Source organism: Leptonychotes weddellii, chromosome 6 (assembly GCF_054177405.1).
Source record: "Leptonychotes weddellii isolate Sample4059 chromosome 6, ASM5417740v2, whole genome shotgun sequence".
NCBI classification, from domain to species: domain Eukaryota; kingdom Metazoa; phylum Chordata; class Mammalia; order Carnivora; family Phocidae; genus Leptonychotes; species Leptonychotes weddellii.
Window position 1 is genome coordinate 134,524,260 of NC_138374.1, and position 18,475 is coordinate 134,542,734.

Consider the following 18,475-nt stretch of genomic DNA (forward strand, 5'->3'; position numbering starts at 1 on the left):
TCAGCGCGGGGGAGTCGTTCACGCCGTCCCCGGTCACCGCCACAATGGCCCCCTGGACGAAGCACAGCCAGAGCAGGGGAGGAAGCCCGTCGAGGCCCCGCCCGGCCCACCCCGCCGGCCCGGCCCTGCTTCGCTCACCTGCCTCTGACAGCCCTCCACGATGATGAGCTTCTGCTGCGGGGACGTCCGCGCGAACACGATCTCCGTGTGGTTCTTGAGGATCTCGTCCAGCTGCTCCGCCGTCATGTCCTTCAGGTCGGAGCCGTGCACCACGCACGCCTTGGCTTCTCTGGACGGTGGGGGCAGAGGGGCTGACTCCCCGCCGCCCGCCCGCCGGCCCGCAGGGTCCCTGGGGCTGCGGTCCTCCTTGCCCTCCCTCCGTGGCCTGTGTGTCCCATCTCTCTCTTTGAGGAAGTGAGGCGACATCTTCACCCAGCACGGTCGTTGCTAGGCAACGTGCTAGTTTTCTTACACACACCTCACCCCCGTAGCCACCCTGCAGTGTAGATGCTTCCCTAAATTTGTAGTGGAGAGAACGGTGGCTCAGGACAGTAATGGGACATCTCTGAGTTTGCACAGTGAGTTGGGGGCACGGCCTGGACACACTCAGGACTGAGGAGCCGGCTGCTGAGGTTTCACGGGTAAGGCCTGCGAAGGTCCCAGAGGAGCGATCCAAAACACCCCCCGGGGCCCTGGAGCATTCTGGGGGACAGGACGGGTTGATCGGAGACGGGGCTGTCCCCTGGACGCCTCACCTGGGGTTGACCTGGCTGACGGGAATGTTGAGCCGGGCTGCAATGTCCTCCACGGTCTCGTTGCCTTCTGATATAATGCCCACACCCTTGGCGATGGCCTTGGCTGTGATGGGGTGGTCCCCGGTCACCATGATCACCTGGTAGCAAGGAGATGAGAGAAAAGAAAAGCAGTATTAACACCCCCTCCCAATCCATTCCTTTCCCAGAGTCAGAGATCCCAGCCAAAATGGTGGAACCGTGTGTGTGTGTGTGTGTGTGTGTGTATTTGAGGGGGTGACAAGTTGTCCTTAGGGAGTCAGAGATACTTTGCTTCCATGGAGGAAAGCCTCCATGATGAGTAACAAATTAACAGGGGCCTCTTGAAAGAGGATCCTCAGAGATTGGATTTCATGGGCTATGGGGCTTCTGAGCTGGAAAGACCCCTCACTTACCAATGAGGGACGAAGGCTTAGAAAGGGCCCATAACTCCCTCAAGGTTACGGAGCCAGGAGTAGGACACGTTTTCTTAGTGTCCATGCTGGTTGCTGCGGGCCATCCAGCCGGTCAGAGTAGGGAGGAAGGGGACATGGCCCCCCACCCCCCAGCCTTCCACCTCCTGTTTCGCTGCCTCTGACATCCCTTCTCCATGTGGGAAGAAGGTGATTCTTGCAGAATGGATGGAGTTTGGTGGGGTGGGGTGGGGGGGGGTGGCTGGCATCTGAGAGGTGGGTTACAAGGCTGTCTGTCATGAGCGGGGGTGGATTGGAGGCAGAGGAAGAAGCATTTGCACGTGTGGGTCTGTGGGCAAATCTCACGGATACTGAGGAGCAAGCCCCTTCAAGGCCCACTGCCTTCTCTTCCAGCCCCACCATGCCACTGAACCTGCCCCCCAAAGGCCACTTGGCCCCCCAATTGAAGACAAAAGCATCTTTGCAGTCCTCATCCTGCTTGACCCGTCTGAATACTTGGCACTGTCCACCAGCCCCTCCTTGAAACCTGGCCCCACTTGGTCTGCAGGGACTCCATTATTCCCGGTTCCCGGCTTATTCCTTCTCTTTCCTGCCTCCTCCAGGTGGCCGCCAGGTGGAAGGGGCGGCTGAGGAGTCGGATGGTGGACCTAAGCTTGAACACCGGCCCTCCCCAGCTGTAGCACCTCAGACAAGTCTTTTCACCGAGTCTCGGCCCCAGGAGGGGACAAGCCCCACCTTCCAAGGTTGTCGTGAGGAGTGAATGGCACTAGGGGGACACTCAGTAAACGTGACCCCCCCATTCCCGGGCTCTTCTCTCTCTACTTGCCCCAAGACTGGTGGCCCCGGCTTCATCCTGGCCCCCCTCCCTGATCCAGGTTCACTAGCGGGTCTTGAATGGCACTCGTGTGCTGACGAGCCTCGCTCTCTCCGGTCCTGGCCCTCTGTCTTGGGCCCTGTGCCTAGGCCAGCTGGGCTGTCTCTCCCTGGGTGTCCAGCAGGTGCTTCCAACTGAAGGTCAAAGCTGAGCTCGTCATGCGCTCCCATCACCCCACCAAGCCTGCCCTCTGCCCCCAGCTCGACACTGTCCTCTGTGCCTTCCGTCCCTTTGTCTCTGCATCTCCCTCGCTGACCATGTCCAGCTTGGTCACCATGTTCTCAAAGTGTTTCTGAGACGTGACTCCTCGCCTCCATCCCTCTGTCGCCGCCCTGGTTCAGGTCCTTGCCTGGACGAGTGCCCCACGGACTCTCTCCCTGCCTCCTCGCCTCCAGGCCTTCTCCAGATCCAGGCCCTCCTCCACCCGGGTGGCCTCCTGAAAACTGGCTCCCAGAGAGCCACAGGATGAAGCCCAAGTCAGGCATTTAGGCAAAGCCCTTCCAGCTGGCCCTGGCCCAACGTCCCAGTCTCCGTCCCCAGTGTTGCTGAGCCACCCGCCCCCCACGCACCTGCACCCCACGTGCCGCCTCACCACGTCAGGACACGCACTGTCCCTGACCTTGACAGTCTTCCTCGCCCTGCCTTACAAAACACTCCGGCCTTCGAGGCCCAGGTCAGATATCACGTGCTCGGTAAAACATTGTCCAGTTCTCTGAGGCAGCATTAACTGCTCCCTGCTCTGAGATCCCTGGGGTACTGTCCGCCGGCCTCCGCAAGGACTCTGATCATGGCAAGAGGCAGCCTGCTGGGCAGGAGCACGGCTTTCCACACAGCGGGCCAGGCTTCACATACCTGACCCACCCCTTACTGGCAGGTCTATTTTGGGATAGCGACTTACCCATTCTGAGTCTCAGCTGGTTTTATTTTTAAATGGGGTTGATGACACCTACCTCAGCGACAGGGTGATTGGGATTGAGAAATCCCTTACGTCCACACGTCTCCACACACGTGCTTTAGTGTGATAGTTAGGAAATGGCAGGCTGCCTTCGTTCAAATCCCGGCTCTACCACTTACGAGCCTGTTAACCTTTGTGCCTCAGTTTCCCTCTTCTGTTAAAAGGGACGATACCGGTGCTTACTCATCAGGCTGTTGTGGAGATTACAGGAGCTCATACAGGTTAAGTGTGAGCATAGTGCCTGATTCCTACGACTGGCTGTTTGTATTATGACAGCGTCTGGCCCGCAGCAGGTGCTCACGACCCTAGCTATCAGATGGTTCTGTGATCGAGCGTAGAGAGCCCGTGAGCTCCGGAGGCCAGGCACCACGTCTCCTTCGTCTGAGTGTCCCCTGGCCCTCAGTGGGCGGGCAGCTCGAGCTGATGTGGTATTAGCTGAGATGCTGGGAAAAGAAGAGCCGGCCACGGCACCGTGCCTGGCCATGAGATGGGGCAAGGGGCTGGTGCAGAGGGCGTCTTGGAAACAGGAACGTAGGCTCCAGGATGGACAGGGTTTACGTTTGTTTGTTGAACTCGGGCACCTTGAACAGTGTCTGGTCCACAGGCCGTAAACAATAGGTACTTGCAGAGTGAAGGACAAGTGTGGCAGGAGCTGTCCCCGAGGAGCAACTGCACGTGGACGCAAGGACCTCGGAGAGGTGTGCTTGGGGGGTGGGGTGAGGACCGGAGCCCGTTGACGGGGGGGTGTGGGGAGCGAGTGGGCGCGGACAGGAGGCTGCTCATCCCACCCCCAGTGGTAGAGAGAGTGGGCACTGGTCGGGAAGGTAGGGCAACCAGCTCTCCAAGACCCAGGCGCCAGGTGGGCTCGAGATCAGAATAGAATGAGTCGGGGAGAGGATGTGCCTGGTCGCCGACCGAAAGGGACCAGGCGAGAGCTCCAGGCAGGGCCGAACTTTCCTGCAGAGGGAGGCGGCCACAAGGGGCCTGGGCATCTGCAACGCAACAGCCCCCCGCTGTCCCTCAACCATAGGACACCCCCACAGCTGGAAGAGATGGGGGGCTGAGGGGCGTTGGGGAGGGGAGAGCGGGGGAGGCCAGGCCCATACCTTGATGCCGGCACTGCGGCACTTGCCCACGGCGTCTGGCACGGCAGCCCGGGGAGGGTCGATCATGGACATGAGCCCCACGAAGCAGAGCTTCTCCGTGGGGAAGTTCAGCTCGTCCGTGTCAAACTTGAAGCCCCGAGGAAACTTCCCAGAGGGCAGATTCAGTTGACAAAACCCTGACGCGGGCAGGAGGGAAGAGTGAGCCCAGCATGGGGACTGCCTGGGTGCCCCCAACGTCCCTGTCCTGGGGCAGCCGCTGAGGCCCAGAGCCCCTGCTCAGCCCCACTCCCTGCCTCTCACCCAGCACGCGCTCCCCCAGCCCGCCCAGCTCCATGTAGGCGTTCTGAAAGGCGTCTTGCATCTCCTTGTCCAGAGGGATCTCCTTGCCCTGCACCAGGATGGTGGAGCAGCGGTCCAGGATGCGCTCCGGGGCCCCCTTCATCACCAGCACGTGGCTCTGGGGGCTGTCTTCTCGCTCATGGATGGACAGCTGGAGAGAAGACAGGCTGTTACGGAGGGGGCCTGCCAAGGAGACGTCCCCTGATGCACTAACCCCCGGTCCATCAGCTACTGCCGACAGAGGGAGAGACCGTGTGTGTGTGTGTGTGTGTGTGTGTGTGTGTGAAGGGGAGTGGGGGCCTCGAAGGCCCAGCCCTGTAACCTGAGAGTCACCTGCCCATAGGACATTCATCCACCTCACCAATATTTACCAAGGTCAGTTAAGACAGGCACTGTACTAGGGGCTGGCTGGCTCTCTCACCAGCGCCCCACCACCGTGCTGGCCTCCGCGTGTTTACACAGGACGCGGCTGAGACTGCATTCCGGGCATTGAACAGACGCCTGCAGCCTGGGGGATACCCTAAGGAAATTTCAGAGGTGGGGTTCACCCCCACAGCTGGAAGGGATGGGAGGCTGAGGCCAGAGTCTGAAAGGTGATGGGGTATAGCGAGGAATAGAGGTCTGGAAGTTGGGGGGTCCTTGCAACCAGACACGTAGTCACCCCGGTTTTCCTGGGGGATGAGGCAGGGCGAGGAGCGTGGCCCTCAGATGCCCCCACTCTTCCTAGGTTTTGTGCACCCCCCTCATTTCGGCCCCTTCCCCTGCTCCTGTCCCAGCACCCCAACCAGACCTGGTACTTGTTGGTGGAATTGAAAGGAATCTCCGCCACCTTGGGGTTTCTGTCCCTCATCTTCCTCACGGAGCCGCAGGACAGCTCGATGCACTTGAGCAGAGCTGACTCAGAGGCGTCGCCGGCCGTGTCCCGCTGCCAGAGGAGAATTCAGTGTCACGAGGGCCGGCGGGGGGGTGGAGGACTGAGGGAGGGGGGCCCCGAAGCCCCCGAGGCTGCGAGAGGTGGAGCTGGGCCCCGGCAAGGTGGGCAGGCCACGGAGGCGCCACTGACCGCCTACCTTAGACACAGAGATGTTCTCCTGCCCGGCCTTGAAGACAGCACGGTTGCAGAGACCGGCGATCCGAGACAGGGCCGTCCACGTGGGAGACCGTTTGTCGAAAGTGGCCCCTGGGAGGCAGTGGGGGAGAACCAGGAGCGCGGCTCCCCGTTAGAGCCCCTGTCCACTCCCACCCTCCCCGTCCCGCCAGGGCCCCCTTGGAGTGCCCAGTCACCAGACTGATCTTCCGTGGTGTCAGCTTCGTGGATCTGGTTGTCGAACCACATGTGGGCGACGGTCATGCGGTTCTGGGTGAGGGTGCCCGTCTTGTCGGAGCAGATGGTAGAGGTGGAGCCCAGCGTCTCCACCGCCTCCAGATTCTTCACCAGGCAGTTCTTCCGCGCCATGCGCTTGGCGGTCAGGGTCAGACACACCTGGGAGAGAGAGGGGAGGAAGAAGGGCTAAGCCTGGAGCCGGAGGTGCCGTGACCTCACCCCGGACCAGGGCTCTGCCCCGCCTTCCTCGATTCCAGTCCGCAAACACCGAGTGGGACCTACGTGTGGGCAGTGAATGTGTTCGATTTCAGACAAGCTGAACTGAGATCATGGGTGTGTATTCAGGTGACAAGTCCAACAGGGACTTGAAGATACATGGCCAGAGCTCCAGAGCGGGCCAGCAAAGAGCTGGGCGGAGGGCTGTGCCAGTCTCTCTCTTAGACCGGGCATGAGACTGGGGGGAGATGGGCTCACTCCAGGGGATGGGGGGGGGGAGCAGAGCGCGAGGCCTGTGAATCGGGGTCGGGGGAGGAGGAGGAGACCTTGCAGGGGACAGGAGCAGAGGAGAACCAGAATAGTGACATGTCACAGTAATTGACAGAGGAGAGAATTCTAGCAGGGTGGACAGCTGTATCCGTTTCTGCAGCAGAGTTACGGAGGGGAGCTGAGAAAAGGTCACTGGGTTTGCCAGTTAGTCATCGGTGACCTTTGAGGGAGGCTTTGCAGCAAGGTTGGCCGGGATGAGCTGCAGACCGCAGTGGACCGTGCGTGGGGGGTGAGAAGGGTGCTTGGGGCGAGCTCGGGCAAAGAAACCCCGTGCTGAAGCGTGGCCCTACCTGAGACTTCCAGGCTCAAACTCAGAGCCGTATAGTAAACGAGAATGTGACAGGAGATTGTAGGGGCTTGAAGGGAACAAACTGCTGAGATACAATAAGGCTCGACTGCCTTTGAGGAAAGGGTAGCAAGACGTCCCCCGGTGGCCCCTCGGCCTGAGCCACTCACGGTGACGGTGGCCAGCAGCCCCTCGGGCACATTGGCCACGATGATACCGATGAGGAAGATGACAGCCTCCAGCCAGCTGTAGCCCAGGATGAGGGAGAGCACGAAGAAAGAGACCCCCAGGAACACGGCCACGCCTGTGATCAGCTGGATGAAGTGCTCGATCTCCATGGCGATGGGCGTCCGCCCCACCTCCAGGCCCGAGGCCAGGGTGGCAATGCGGCCCATCACCGTCCGGTCACCTGTGGCGATCACGATGCCCCTGGCCGTGCCTGCAACACAGAGGGGAGCCCGGCTGCTCGGAAGAGGAAAACCACCGCGGGGTAGATGGGCCTCAGACTGGGGTCCTGCGGGCCACCCTCCCGAGACTGGACCTGCCACGGAGGGCTCCCCCTGGACAGACCTCCAGGCCCGGACTTGGGCAACCACAACTCGTCCCCCCTCACACTTGGGCCCGAGGAGAGACCTTGCAAATAAACTCGGAATTCAAATCGAGGAGATGCAGGCAGTGAAATCCAAGTACTGCCTGAGGAGCTCAGTAAAATCCGTCTGCTGCTTGTTAGGATCCAAAGCATCTGATGTTACGGATTTTCCATGTGGTCTTAAGATTTTCTTTCTCAGCGTTGGGCCTGGAGACTCCTCAGAAGAAGCCAGGCAATTGCCGAGCCTTATGTAGACACTCGGGGCGGTGGGGGCGGGGTGTGGGATGGGGGAAAGAGCACGGGTCGGGGAGCCAGGAAAACCTGGGTTTGTACCCTTGTTTGGATTCCTGCCTAGGACGGCTTTCATCGGGAAATGAGGGAGGGCTGTGGCACATTGGCTCCTGGCGCGTATTAACTGCCCAACAAATGTCCGTTCTATTCACTGCTTCTCCTTTCTCCAAAGCCAATTTCAGAGAATGCAATGTGAGTATTTTACTAGGCGTTTTTACCAATTGTGGGAAATGTAGAGCAAATTTCAGAATCTCAGTACATTACAAATTTAAGATATCTAATGTGTGGTGATTTTCATTGTAACTCCAACTTGCTAGAGGAGAGGGACACCTGGGTGAGGGGCGCCTGGGTGGCTCAGTCGGTTAAGCGTCTGACTCTTGATTTCCACTCAGGTCATGATCTTTGGGTCGTGGGATCGAGCCCCGTGGCCGGCTCCACGCTCAGTGTGGAGTCTACTTGAGATTCTCTCTCTCCCTCTCTCCCTCTGGCCCTTCCCTCCCCACATGCGCTTTCTCTCTAAAATAAATAAATAAACCTTTAAAAAAAATGCTCACAGAGACATAATACGCCGAGGAGAAATGGGCATCGGGAAGGGAAAGTCGTGGAGGTGGGGCACGTGGCCTCCTCTGGCCCCAGTCCCAGGCCCGAGGTTTAGCCAGACCTCTCTCCCCACCAGCTCTCTCTGTCGGCCCCTCCCGAGGAGGCCCGGCCACAGAGGGCACGGATTTCGGGTGGGCTTGGTATCCTGTGCTTACATGGTGGCAGCTTGGGGAGCTCTTGATGGCCCTCGCTCATCTCCAGAACCCAGAACAGAGATGGAGTGCACTGGGCAGTCTGAAGGGGGGGCCCCCGTGTTCACCTGGCCTGAGCCTCCCCAGCCTGGTCACTGGTCAAAGCAAGGGTGGGACAGGGAAGCAGCTAGTCCCAGAATCAGAAGACATGGGAGGAACCAGTCAAACCAGGGACTCCTAGGAGTCAAAACGCATGTACGTGTTGTCTAGTGTGTGTGTTTGTGTCTGTGTGCCTATGTGTTGTGTGTTTTGTGCATTGTGTTTGTGCGTGTGTGTGTATGGAGGTCTTGGCCCAGGGTCCGAAGGCTTTGGGATCTGCTCAGTCTCAGCGTAGACAGAAAATAGATCTCCCTGTGGGGAGGTAACTTCCGCAGAGTCAGGCCACCCCAGCCAGTAGTATTCAGGGCCCCCTGGTCCCTCAGTCCCCTCCCAAGTTAGCACAACCACAGCCCCCAGGCCTGTCTGGGGGTTCAGGATTTAGACTCTTCCTTCAGTCAGGGCTGGGGTGGGGAGCTCCCAACCGGCCAACTTCTCACCTTCCACACAGTTGGTAGAGAAGAAGCAGATGTTGCGGGTCTCCAGGGGGTTCTCATGGGTGAACTCGGGGGAGCGGGTCTGGGGCTCTGACTCGCCCGTTAGGGATGAGTTATCCACCTGAGGAGGAAGCAGGTGTGTGGTCACCAGATGGGCAGTCACATGGGTGCACACACAGTTGTGCCCCGGCTCCAACCACACTCCACCTCCATGACATGAGGGACAAAATTACACTTGTGCTCATCACGCATTTATAGCATTACGCAGCTATTGTCCCTGTTCTAGTTTGGCATCCTGGCTCTCACCGACTTCTTACGTGACCTTGGGCCGGTTACTTAACCGACGCAACCACCATTTGCTCATCTGTAAAACGGGGAATGTAAGGGGCATCTCAGCATTATACAACCCCGGGGGTGGGGGGATGCCTCTAACCCGAGAGCCTAAGTAAACGGTGCCGTCTCGGGCTGCTCATGGTGCCATCGGTGACCACGCATGACAGCACCGCACAATGACATCAGACAGCTATGTGGATGCATGACGGGCATCCGACACATGGTGACACCCACTACCGATTGCCGTGAAGTGGCTCTCAGAGACGTCCCGGGCCACAGGGCACGCCCAGCACACAGACACGAGGGGGCGATCCATAAACACCACATGGGAGACGAGGTTGGGCGGGGCGGTGTGGGGGCAGGCATTGATACTGGACCTGGGCCTCCCAAACGTCCCCCCTCTCACTGGGCCCCTCCCAGCTCTGTAGGGCCGGCCGGCTGCTCTGGCATGGCCCACTCACCTTGCAGCCATGAGAAGAGATGATCCGGAGGTCTGCTGGCACGCGGTCCCCTCCCTTCACCTCCACCAGATCTCCCACCACCACCTCCTCTGCGTTGATCTGCATCTTCTCTCCTTCCCGCACCACAAGGGCTTGCTGGGGGGTGGGAGGGGGGCGGGCATTTCGTGAAGGACTCGTCCTTTTGCCACCTTCCTCCGCGGCTGGCCTCCCACCTCTCCCAACGCTCCAGGGGGACCCCGTGCACCCCAGGCAATACAACTAGGTCCCGGCGTGGAGAGCGGGAGGGTCGTTTCTGCCCACGCCTCCATCTCAGAGCACAAGGAGCTCAGGAGAAGGAGCTGGGCTCCCCCAGAAGCCTTGTGCCCCGGCCCGGAGCCCCACCCGGCTGTCTACCTGAGGCACCATGTTCTTGAAGGAATCCATGATCTTGGAGCTCTTGGCCTCCTGATAGTAGGAGAAGCAGCCGGTGACGATGACCACAGCTGCCAGCACTACGCCCAGATAGAGCTGGGAAGGAGAAAGGGTTGAGGCACCTGCTCTTCTCCCAACCTTGGAGGGGCGGCTGCCCCTCAGACGGCCTTCGGGGACTTTGTCTGGGACTGGGGGTGACAGTGGCAGAGGAGAGCCCTTCTCCCCAACCTCCCCCTCAGTCTCCTGAGAAAGGGAAGGGGCAGGGGAAATCGCAGGGAGTTCCCAGGACTAGGGCTTCTGTAGAGCGTGAAGCCCCACAGATCCAGACAAGCCCACTTAGGTGTGAAGGGACAGGGAGGGTCTGTCTCATTCGGGAGTGTGTGTGTGTGTGTGTGTGTGTGTGTGCGTGCGTGTTGGGAGGTGTTCATAGATATACAGAGGAGCCTCGTCCCTTCACAGCCTAAAGAGCAGAGGGGCCTGTGGGGCTGTGACGGGAGGCTCCTGCCCCCTGCCCCCACTGTACTGGGATCCGGGGTTGGAGGACAGAGTGGCGGGCCGGTGCAGGGCTCAGGCACGCCTGCTCACGTTGTCGTTGGATGGTTCATCCTCCATGGCAGCCTGGATGCCGTAGGCCAGGAAGCAGAGGATGGCCCCGATCCACAGCAGGATGGAGAAGCCCCCGAAAAGCTGGCGACAGAACTTGACCCACTCAGGGGTTGTCGGGGGCGGGGTGAGGGCATTGGGCCCATCCCGAGCCAGAATGTCCTGGGCCCGCTGGTTGGTGAGGCCCTGAGAGAGGCGGGGAGAGGAGCGTGAGCGCGTCTCCGGAGCCGTCCGCTCCTCACTGCTTCCCACCAGCTCCTTGGCAGGGGAACAATGTCCATGTGGAGAGAAAAACCCCACCTGGTAGGAAGGGGTAGGGGGACCATCGGGAGAGACCACACAGAGGAGGTGGCATTTGCCACGGGTGTTGGGGGCCTTGAAGGCTGAGGAAGATGCACAGTGTGACCCCACCTGTGGTCGTCCTTGGGTTGAGACCCCTGTGGGTTAGGACCACAGGATCTCCCCCAGTGGCAGCCTGGATAAGGCTCCCTGGAAAGACATTCCTCTTTTCAGCAAGAATTCAAGAAGAGGCCACCACGATGGACCTTCAGTGTCTCACAGCTTTGGTAACCGTCTGTCACCTTCCCCAGAGAGCCTGGCCTGGGCGTGGTTCAGATGTCCCCGCGGAGCCCACACCTGGTGGTAGAGCTACAGTCCGCGTGGCGCCTGGGGATGCGGGACCACGTTCTTTTCTAGACTTGGAGCTCCTCGAGGGCAGAGGTCACTTAATTATCTTTCTGTCTGTGCACTCATTTATTTAATAAATGTGTATCGAATGCCTATTACATGCTGGGCTCTGTTCCCAGCTCTAGGGATCCAGAGGAGGACAAGACCCACGAAGTCCGCGCCTCCTGGAGCTTATGACCCGGTGATGTGACACACAAAACGTAGATGTCACTGCCAGATCACTAAGAAAAGTAGAGTACGGTGAAGGAATGGGGGGCAGAGGAATTTCAAAAGGGAAGTCAGGGAGGGCCTGCAGGAGGAGGCGTGCACCCACTACGGTTTTGCTTGGTGCTGCTTTATTTTTCGAAGCGATGGGCTTGGTAACCTGACTGTGCCACTTCCTATTTATTTCTGTGACGTTGGGAAGCTCGTCCGCCTCGCCGAGGCTCCCTGCTGTGACGGACAGGTGTATGACAGCCACGTCGCAGGTCTCGTGAGGGTCAGGAAGTGCACGTAAAGCACCCATCACCGCATAGCGCGCACAGTGGGGCTACCGTGAGAGCGGGGGGGTTACCTCACCGTCTTGCAGGTGTCACTTCCCTGGGATGTGTATCCCTGGAGCTGCCTGGGGCAGGAGAAAAGCTCTGCCTGGAGGCCCCCCAGGAAGAGTTATCATCTAGGAAGCAGGGGATCTGGGTTCTAGTCCTGGCTCTGCCCCAGCTAGTCGCGCGTCTGGGAGCCTCAGTTTCCTCACGGGTGCAGAGGGCGGGATTGTCCACCCAGGCGCTGCGTGGGCTCTCTCAGGTCTTAGGCACCCTCCCTGACGGCTCCTCCACTCACCTTGGATAGGTCCACTTGGTATTTGCGGCCCAGCTCATCCAAGGACAGCTTGTGGTCGTCCTGGGGAGGGAAGTCGAGTTACTCCGGGGTGGGAGGCTGGGCGCTGCCTCTAGAACGCGTGTGAGGGCCGAGGGGCATGGGCTGAGGCAAGGGGCACAGGAGCGGCGGCCTGGCTTCTCCGAGTGTGCTGGGCTGTGGGGACCCCGTTTCCATGAGCCGCTGGGCAGGCTGTGTCCCTCACCATGGCCACCTCCTTCTTCAGCTCATCCAGTTCCTTCTCCTTCTGCTTCTTCTTGCCGCCCCCATTCTCTGCAGTGGTGGCTGCAGGCGAGTACTCACGGCCGGCCTGCGAGGGTGGGAAGGGAGAACCCCGAGAGTCAGGGAGGCTGGAGACTGGAGCCTCTATTCCCACGGACAGGCCAGGAAGGCAGGCGCTGCGCTGGGGGTGGTGGATGCAAAGGCAGTGATGGTCCCAGGGGAGGAGAGGGTGGAGGGCGGAGGGGACTCCACGCCCTGTTTGCAAACTAGTCGCAGGGCCACGGGCTCTACGTTGGAATGTCAGGGAAGGCCAAGGGGCTCAGGTTCAGGACCCTACTCTTGGCTATTTACGGTTGGGCTTCTGCTAAGATTTTGCTTGTTGAGAAAACCCTGCCGCTAAATACTAAACAGAACAAAAACTTCAAAAACCACCATCCTACACTATTTAGAATTCTGGAGGGCGGTGGGGCCAGGGTTGGGGGCCGGCTTGAAGTAGAAGCACCTGTAGGAATGGCTTTGTCCCCAAACCGTGGCCACTTAGAGAGGAGTAGAGACAGCTGGGAATCTGGGGGAGGAAGGGTCTCTGGGGAGTCAGGGGTCAGGGCAGGGCAGGGTGCCCTTCTTGTTGGCCAGCCTGCCTGTTCCCGGGCAAGGGGCAATTTGCACAACTTGAGGCCCCAAGGCACAACTGGGTAAGAAGGCAACTGGGCCCCATTTGTCTAAAACATAAGGACATGTCTCTGAGAATACTAAGATGTGTGTCTTCTCAGGTCCTGGCATTCCTGGGGCCTCTGGTGAAATCAGGTGAACATTTTCCCTGGAGCCTCGTGAGGCCCTGCAATTCCCTTCCTCGCCTCAGCCTGTGGTCTCCTCACCACCGCCAGGCTGCCAGGGGCCACAGGGGACCTCTGGGGAGCAGGGTGGGAAATTCCTCCTTCCACGGGGTGGGGGTGCCGCTGGCTGGCGTGCTGCGGGAGGAGGGGTTGGAGAGGGCCTGGGGGACCACGACAGAGCCTTCTCACTCCCTCTCCCGCCCCCCACCCCCTCAGGGCGTCGCGTCCTTGTCAGCGATGGGCTGGATTTCTGTCCCTAAGGCCGTGTGCGGCTTTCAGGAGCCAGCTTCTCCACACTTTGGTGTGATTCAGTTTTTCCTGAAGACTGGACACCTGGGGGCGCCCGGGGGGGTGCAGTCGGTTAAGTGTCAGACTCTTGGTTTCGGCTCAGGTCATGATCTCAGGGTCGTGAGATCGAGCCCCACGGGGGGCTCCATGCTTAGCATGGAGTCTACTTAAGACTGTCTCTCCCTCTGCCGCTCCCCCCCTAAAATCAATCAATAAACCTTAAAAAAAAAAAAAAAAAGACTGGACACCTGGATGGGATCTACAGCCAACGTGTTTGTCCTTTTTTACAGGATAGTGTGCATTTTTTAAAAGTAGACTTTTCTTTTAAAGACGGTTTTAGGCTCACAGCAAAATTGAGCAGAAAGTACAGAGTTCTCATACCGCCCCCCCCCCGCCCTCATATGTCAATCCCACTGTCAACATCCCCTCCAGAGTGGTGCGTTGGTTGCAATCATGAACCGACACTGATGCATCATTATCACCCGAAGTCCATAGTTGCCATAAGGGCTCCCTCGTGGTGGTGTCCACTCCACGGGTTTGGACAAACACACGCATACTGGCTCGTACCTATTATGACACCATCCAAAGTGCTTTCACTGCCAGAGAAATCTGTGCTCTGGGATAACGCATTTTTTTCCCATCAAAGAGTCAGGCGCAATCCCAGGAATGTGGCAGTTGCCCTCATCTTACGAGATCATGAGTCCAGCACCTGGAGAGGTCTGACCAGTGAGATCGGGAACAGGGCGGGGGACTCAGTGAGGGTTGGACACCGTTGTCCCCTAGACACTAAACCTTGCATTTGTTCCCTAGGGAGCACCCACGAATCAAGTATACCTTTGGCTTCCTGAAGGCTGATCATCTTGGGGAGACTGAAGTAGCCCAACTGAAGGAATGGAGGAGGGCTCACGGGAAGGTCTCCGTCTCCCCCCGGCCAGGAGACCTAAGAAGGCTCCTTTAATCGGATAGATTGAAATGCTTTGGGTTCACCAAGTCTCTCGTTGGTGGAACAGAACTGCGGAACGGATGAAAAGCCCCAAAGGGACCAGCGGCAAGAAATCAGGCCAGACCGGCTCCAAGGTGACCCTCCAGAGCTTCAGGGGCAGGAACGGGGCCTGGGCATACAAAGGCGGGGGGCGGCTGGGGCTGGGGCAGAGGAGCAGAGCCCAGAGAATTTCTGTACATTCGACATGAACTAAAGTTTGTGAAAATTAGAACCAAATCGCCAGCCCGTGTGCTTGGGGAAGGTTGCACCGTGGCCGACTGAGCAGCTCCACACAGCATCCCTTCCCCTGAGCACCCACCCTGTTCTCCCCAAGGCAGGCGCAGAGCTCGGGACACACTGCCCCTTCCCCCTCTTGTCCTGGCAAGGATCTCAGGCTCTGCAGCCAGGAGCCTGCGGAGATTTGGGGCGAGCGGGCTGCCCAGGCAAGAAAGAAAGAGAGGAAGCAAGGACCCCCCCCTCCACGGCCCCCCCCTCAACCACGAGTCCCCCTCTCCGGGTCTTGAATGCTGAAGGAGAACAGAGAGTTCTTTCTGAGAGAGCCAGAGGCTGGGAACGGGGCGGGGGGGGGGGCAGCTGGAAATCAGCCACGCTCCCCCCACCACAGCCTCGTGGTGGCAGCTGGAGCGGGTTGGGCTCCCTCCCACCAGAGCCGTCCCTTCCCCCAGCTCCCACGCTGCCCTTCGCGGCCACAGGGTGCAGGGTGACAGTTGGGCCGAGCTTTGTAGTGCAGATGTAGGGGAAAGAGACAGAGATGGAATGAACCCTCGCAGGGGTGCAGCGGGGGGGTGCTTTCCCTTTCCAGGGCTCTCCTGGTAGGTCGAACTCCAAGCTCCGACCCTAAGACCCCCAATTTCCCCCAGCCTCTCCATCCAAGCAGAACCAGATCCGCTCCCTAACCTGCGTTGCTTGCACACAGCCACTGGGGTGGGGGTCAGGGGGCTTCGGGGCTGCTGGGGGGAGAAGAGGAGACCCAGGCAGCTGGGGTCCCTCAAAGAAGTAAAGGTCAAATTGCTTCCCAAGCAGGACCTCGTGAGCTGGGCCTCCCCGATTCTGAGGTGGAGCAGGACCCCTGGTTCTCGGCACTCGGGGTGGGGGCTGGTGGAGGGCAGCCTGGCCTCTCCTCTGAGTCCCGCACAGCAGAACAAGAGATGCCAGCGTTCAGCTGAGGGCCCTAAGATGGTCTGTCTTCCCAGGGGTGGACTTCTTCCTTCGTGAAGCCCACACGCAGACCTCACTCACCCACACGCAGGGACATCTGTCTCCCCCATGCTGGAGGGCCTGGATGCTCCCAGATGTGCCTGCCCAGGCACACCCAGGCGCTCACCCAGGAGCATCTGTATCGGCTCCGGCCTGTGGAGAACACGTGTGTTGCAGGCACATGAGCGCACGCGCACACACACACACAAACACACACACACACACACACACACACACACCGGTCCTATTTATAGCTTCTGCCACAGCGCAGAACCCTGGTGTCCAAGCTCGGAGTTTTCCCAGCTGCTAAACACAGTGCAATAACACGTCCCTGCCTGACCCCTTCCTGGGCCCAGAAGCTCCCCCACAGCTCCCCACAGGCACCCCTTTCCGCAGCACCCTCCCGGCGCTCCCCAGACCCTTTGCCTCAGCCAGCATTCCACAAAAGGAAAGCAACCAGGCGCAGTGTGTAAGGGCTTGGGTGACTTTTCTCCATATGGACATTTCATTTCCAAGAATTCGGAGCCTGTCCCTGCCCTCCCCTCCCCACCCCCCCAATCCACGGTTGTTAATCTTCCCCTTGGCATTCCCAGGGCTGCAGAATGCCCGGGCAGGGGCAGCCTGAGGGGGTGCAGACAGCTCTCACCAGCCTCTGGGAAAGTGCTCACAGCCCAGGGCCACGGAGGACGGCGGTGCCTCCAGGGCATCGGGAGAGGCGCTGGGCTGGGGCTGGGGGGGCACATTGCTCTTCTGCCCCACAGCCCTCCCGGCTGCCGGCACTCAGGGACCCGAAAGCTGGTGTCAGAACTGCTTGGCGACTTGGGAGCCATGCCCCGTGGCCCCTCCAACCTTAAACTGGACCCCCATCTTCTCGGGCTGGGACTGCCGCAGGAATGGATTTTTCGGGGGGGTGGCACAGGCGGGGAGCATTAACAGTGCCAAGCCCCCTTCAGCTGGCACGCTCGGAGGTGCGGTGAGGGAGGGTCTGTCTAGGATGTGGGAGACACAGGGATAGAGATGCAGGGTAGGGTGGAGGGCTGTGGGGCTCGTCCTGGGGAGTGGGGAAGCAGAGTGCCTGTGGGCACCTGAGTGCCGTGGACCTGTGGACCGAGCAAGCGTTTGTAGCTGGGAGACTATCAGTCCAAGTTCACGCTGCCCCATAGCCTGGCTTCTGTCTGCCCCTCCCTCCCCACCCCATCCTTCTCTCCCCCAGCCTCCCTCACCCTCCAAAGAGCCCTCCTCCTCCCTACAGAGTGACCCCTCTCTTTGGGATACTCACCCCACGGCCCATCTTGGGGCAGGGTGGCTGAGGGAACCTGGACTGGACAGGCCACCGGGAGGATCCCCAGCCCACACCTCTGGTCTGGGATGGCCAGAGACCCCAGCAAACAGACAGAGCCGGCAGCAAGCAACAGGGTAGCTTTAAATAGGTCCCTCTCCCCCTCTCCCCCCGCCTTCCCCTCCTCGGGAAAGAAACGTTTGTTGAAACAGGATCCCTGAGGACTCCTCCCCTCCCGCCCGTTAAGCAACAGGCGGGTGGACCATGGACAGTCCATTTGTCCTGCTGTGTGTTCCCCTCGGCTCCCCCCATCCTCCCCTGGCCCCTGGCGGCCACGACTAAGAGAGGCGAGCAGCAAGGCTGGGGCTGGAACTGTGCCCCTTGGGGACAGGCTGAGGGGGAACAGTCCCCACAGCATCCCGGGATGCCGGGGGCCATGTGGTCCCACTCTTTCTCTGGTTTTCCTGTTGGAGAAACTGAGGCCCAGAGAGACAAACCACTTGAATGGAAAAAACAGAACCAGAATTCAGGGCTCCTGACTCCCAACCTCCCTGAGAAAGAAGCAGAGACTGTTCCCTCTATGTAGAGATTGTGGGGACACAGAAATCGGGGAAAGTAGTCAGCCTTGGAACCCAGGGCCTCCCTTGTATAAGAGGCACCCCAGAGCGGGGCTCAGGAGACAGCACGAAGTCTGGAGACGGAGGGGGAAAGGGTCTCCGCAAGCCCTCCAGCTGAAGAAGCCTTTCCTGAGTTTGAGAACATGACTCTGGGGGGGCCAGGGAGGCGGCCAGGGGAGGGACAGGCAAGCAGGGGGACAGCCCTGGAGCCAGCCCAGCCGACGTCCATGCTGATACGGCTCTGGTCGTGTTCACCCCTTGTTACCGAGTGGACACGCCACTCCCATACTCTCTGTTGAGGGGCCCCAGGCTGGCTCCATGCCTGTGGTTGGCAGGTGGCTGGGGAGAAGCCAAAGAGAGGAAGCTGCAGTTCTCAGAGGTATATGGAGGTCAACGTTATAGCAAGTGCCAGGCCCGGGAACCAGAAAGGAGGTGGTTGCCTCCTTCTTCCAGTGGTGAGGGGAAGGCTAGCCAATCTGCAGCATGCAGGCCCGAGGTTCGACCATAGATGCAGGTCCGAGGTTAGACCGAAGAGAGGTCTCTCTGCAGTGAAGCCCCAGAGAAGCTGGAAGAAGTCCCTGGGAGTGGGGAGGGGGCCTCAGGGCTGGAAGGGGCATCTGTAACCGTATACCAGCTGGAAACAGGGGTAGAGAAGAGCTGGAACAGGACCATTTAATAAAAGGGCCAAAGCATGAGGGGCAAAGAGGGGAAGGGGAGACCAGCAGGGGCAGAGAGAGAAGAAAACTCCTGCCCCCGCCATCTGGGAGCAGTAGGAGGACAGGATTCTCCTGGAGTGTCCCCATTTCTCTGGGCACAGAGATGGAGTGGAGGGATGCCAGTGCAGTGGG

General features: G+C 59.7%; 1 protein-coding gene across 1 annotated transcript in view; it reads right to left on the reverse strand.

Moving 5' to 3' along the window:
- Positions 1 to 17,148, reverse strand: part of LOC102749975 (sodium/potassium-transporting ATPase subunit alpha-2) — a 19,964-nt gene extending 2,816 nt beyond the window's left edge. The window contains exons 1-16 of the mRNA XM_081823220.1: positions 17,011 to 17,148; positions 12,394 to 12,498; positions 12,153 to 12,212; positions 10,629 to 10,832; positions 10,026 to 10,139; positions 9,633 to 9,767; positions 8,842 to 8,959; positions 6,805 to 7,073; positions 5,763 to 5,961; positions 5,549 to 5,658; positions 5,269 to 5,403; positions 4,440 to 4,629; positions 4,140 to 4,315; positions 756 to 892; positions 139 to 289; positions 6 to 52 (exon numbers count right to left, since the gene is read on the reverse strand). Coding sequence (XP_081679346.1) covers positions 6 to 52; positions 139 to 289; positions 756 to 892; positions 4,140 to 4,315; positions 4,440 to 4,629; positions 5,269 to 5,403; positions 5,549 to 5,658; positions 5,763 to 5,961; positions 6,805 to 7,073; positions 8,842 to 8,959; positions 9,633 to 9,767; positions 10,026 to 10,139; positions 10,629 to 10,832; positions 12,153 to 12,212; positions 12,394 to 12,498; positions 17,011 to 17,022 — 2,162 coding nt within the window. The 5' untranslated portion in view covers positions 17,023 to 17,148. The remainder of the gene's footprint in view (positions 1 to 5; positions 53 to 138; positions 290 to 755; positions 893 to 4,139; positions 4,316 to 4,439; positions 4,630 to 5,268; positions 5,404 to 5,548; positions 5,659 to 5,762; positions 5,962 to 6,804; positions 7,074 to 8,841; positions 8,960 to 9,632; positions 9,768 to 10,025; positions 10,140 to 10,628; positions 10,833 to 12,152; positions 12,213 to 12,393; positions 12,499 to 17,010) is intronic.
- Positions 17,149 to 18,475: the final 1,327 nt, after the last annotated feature.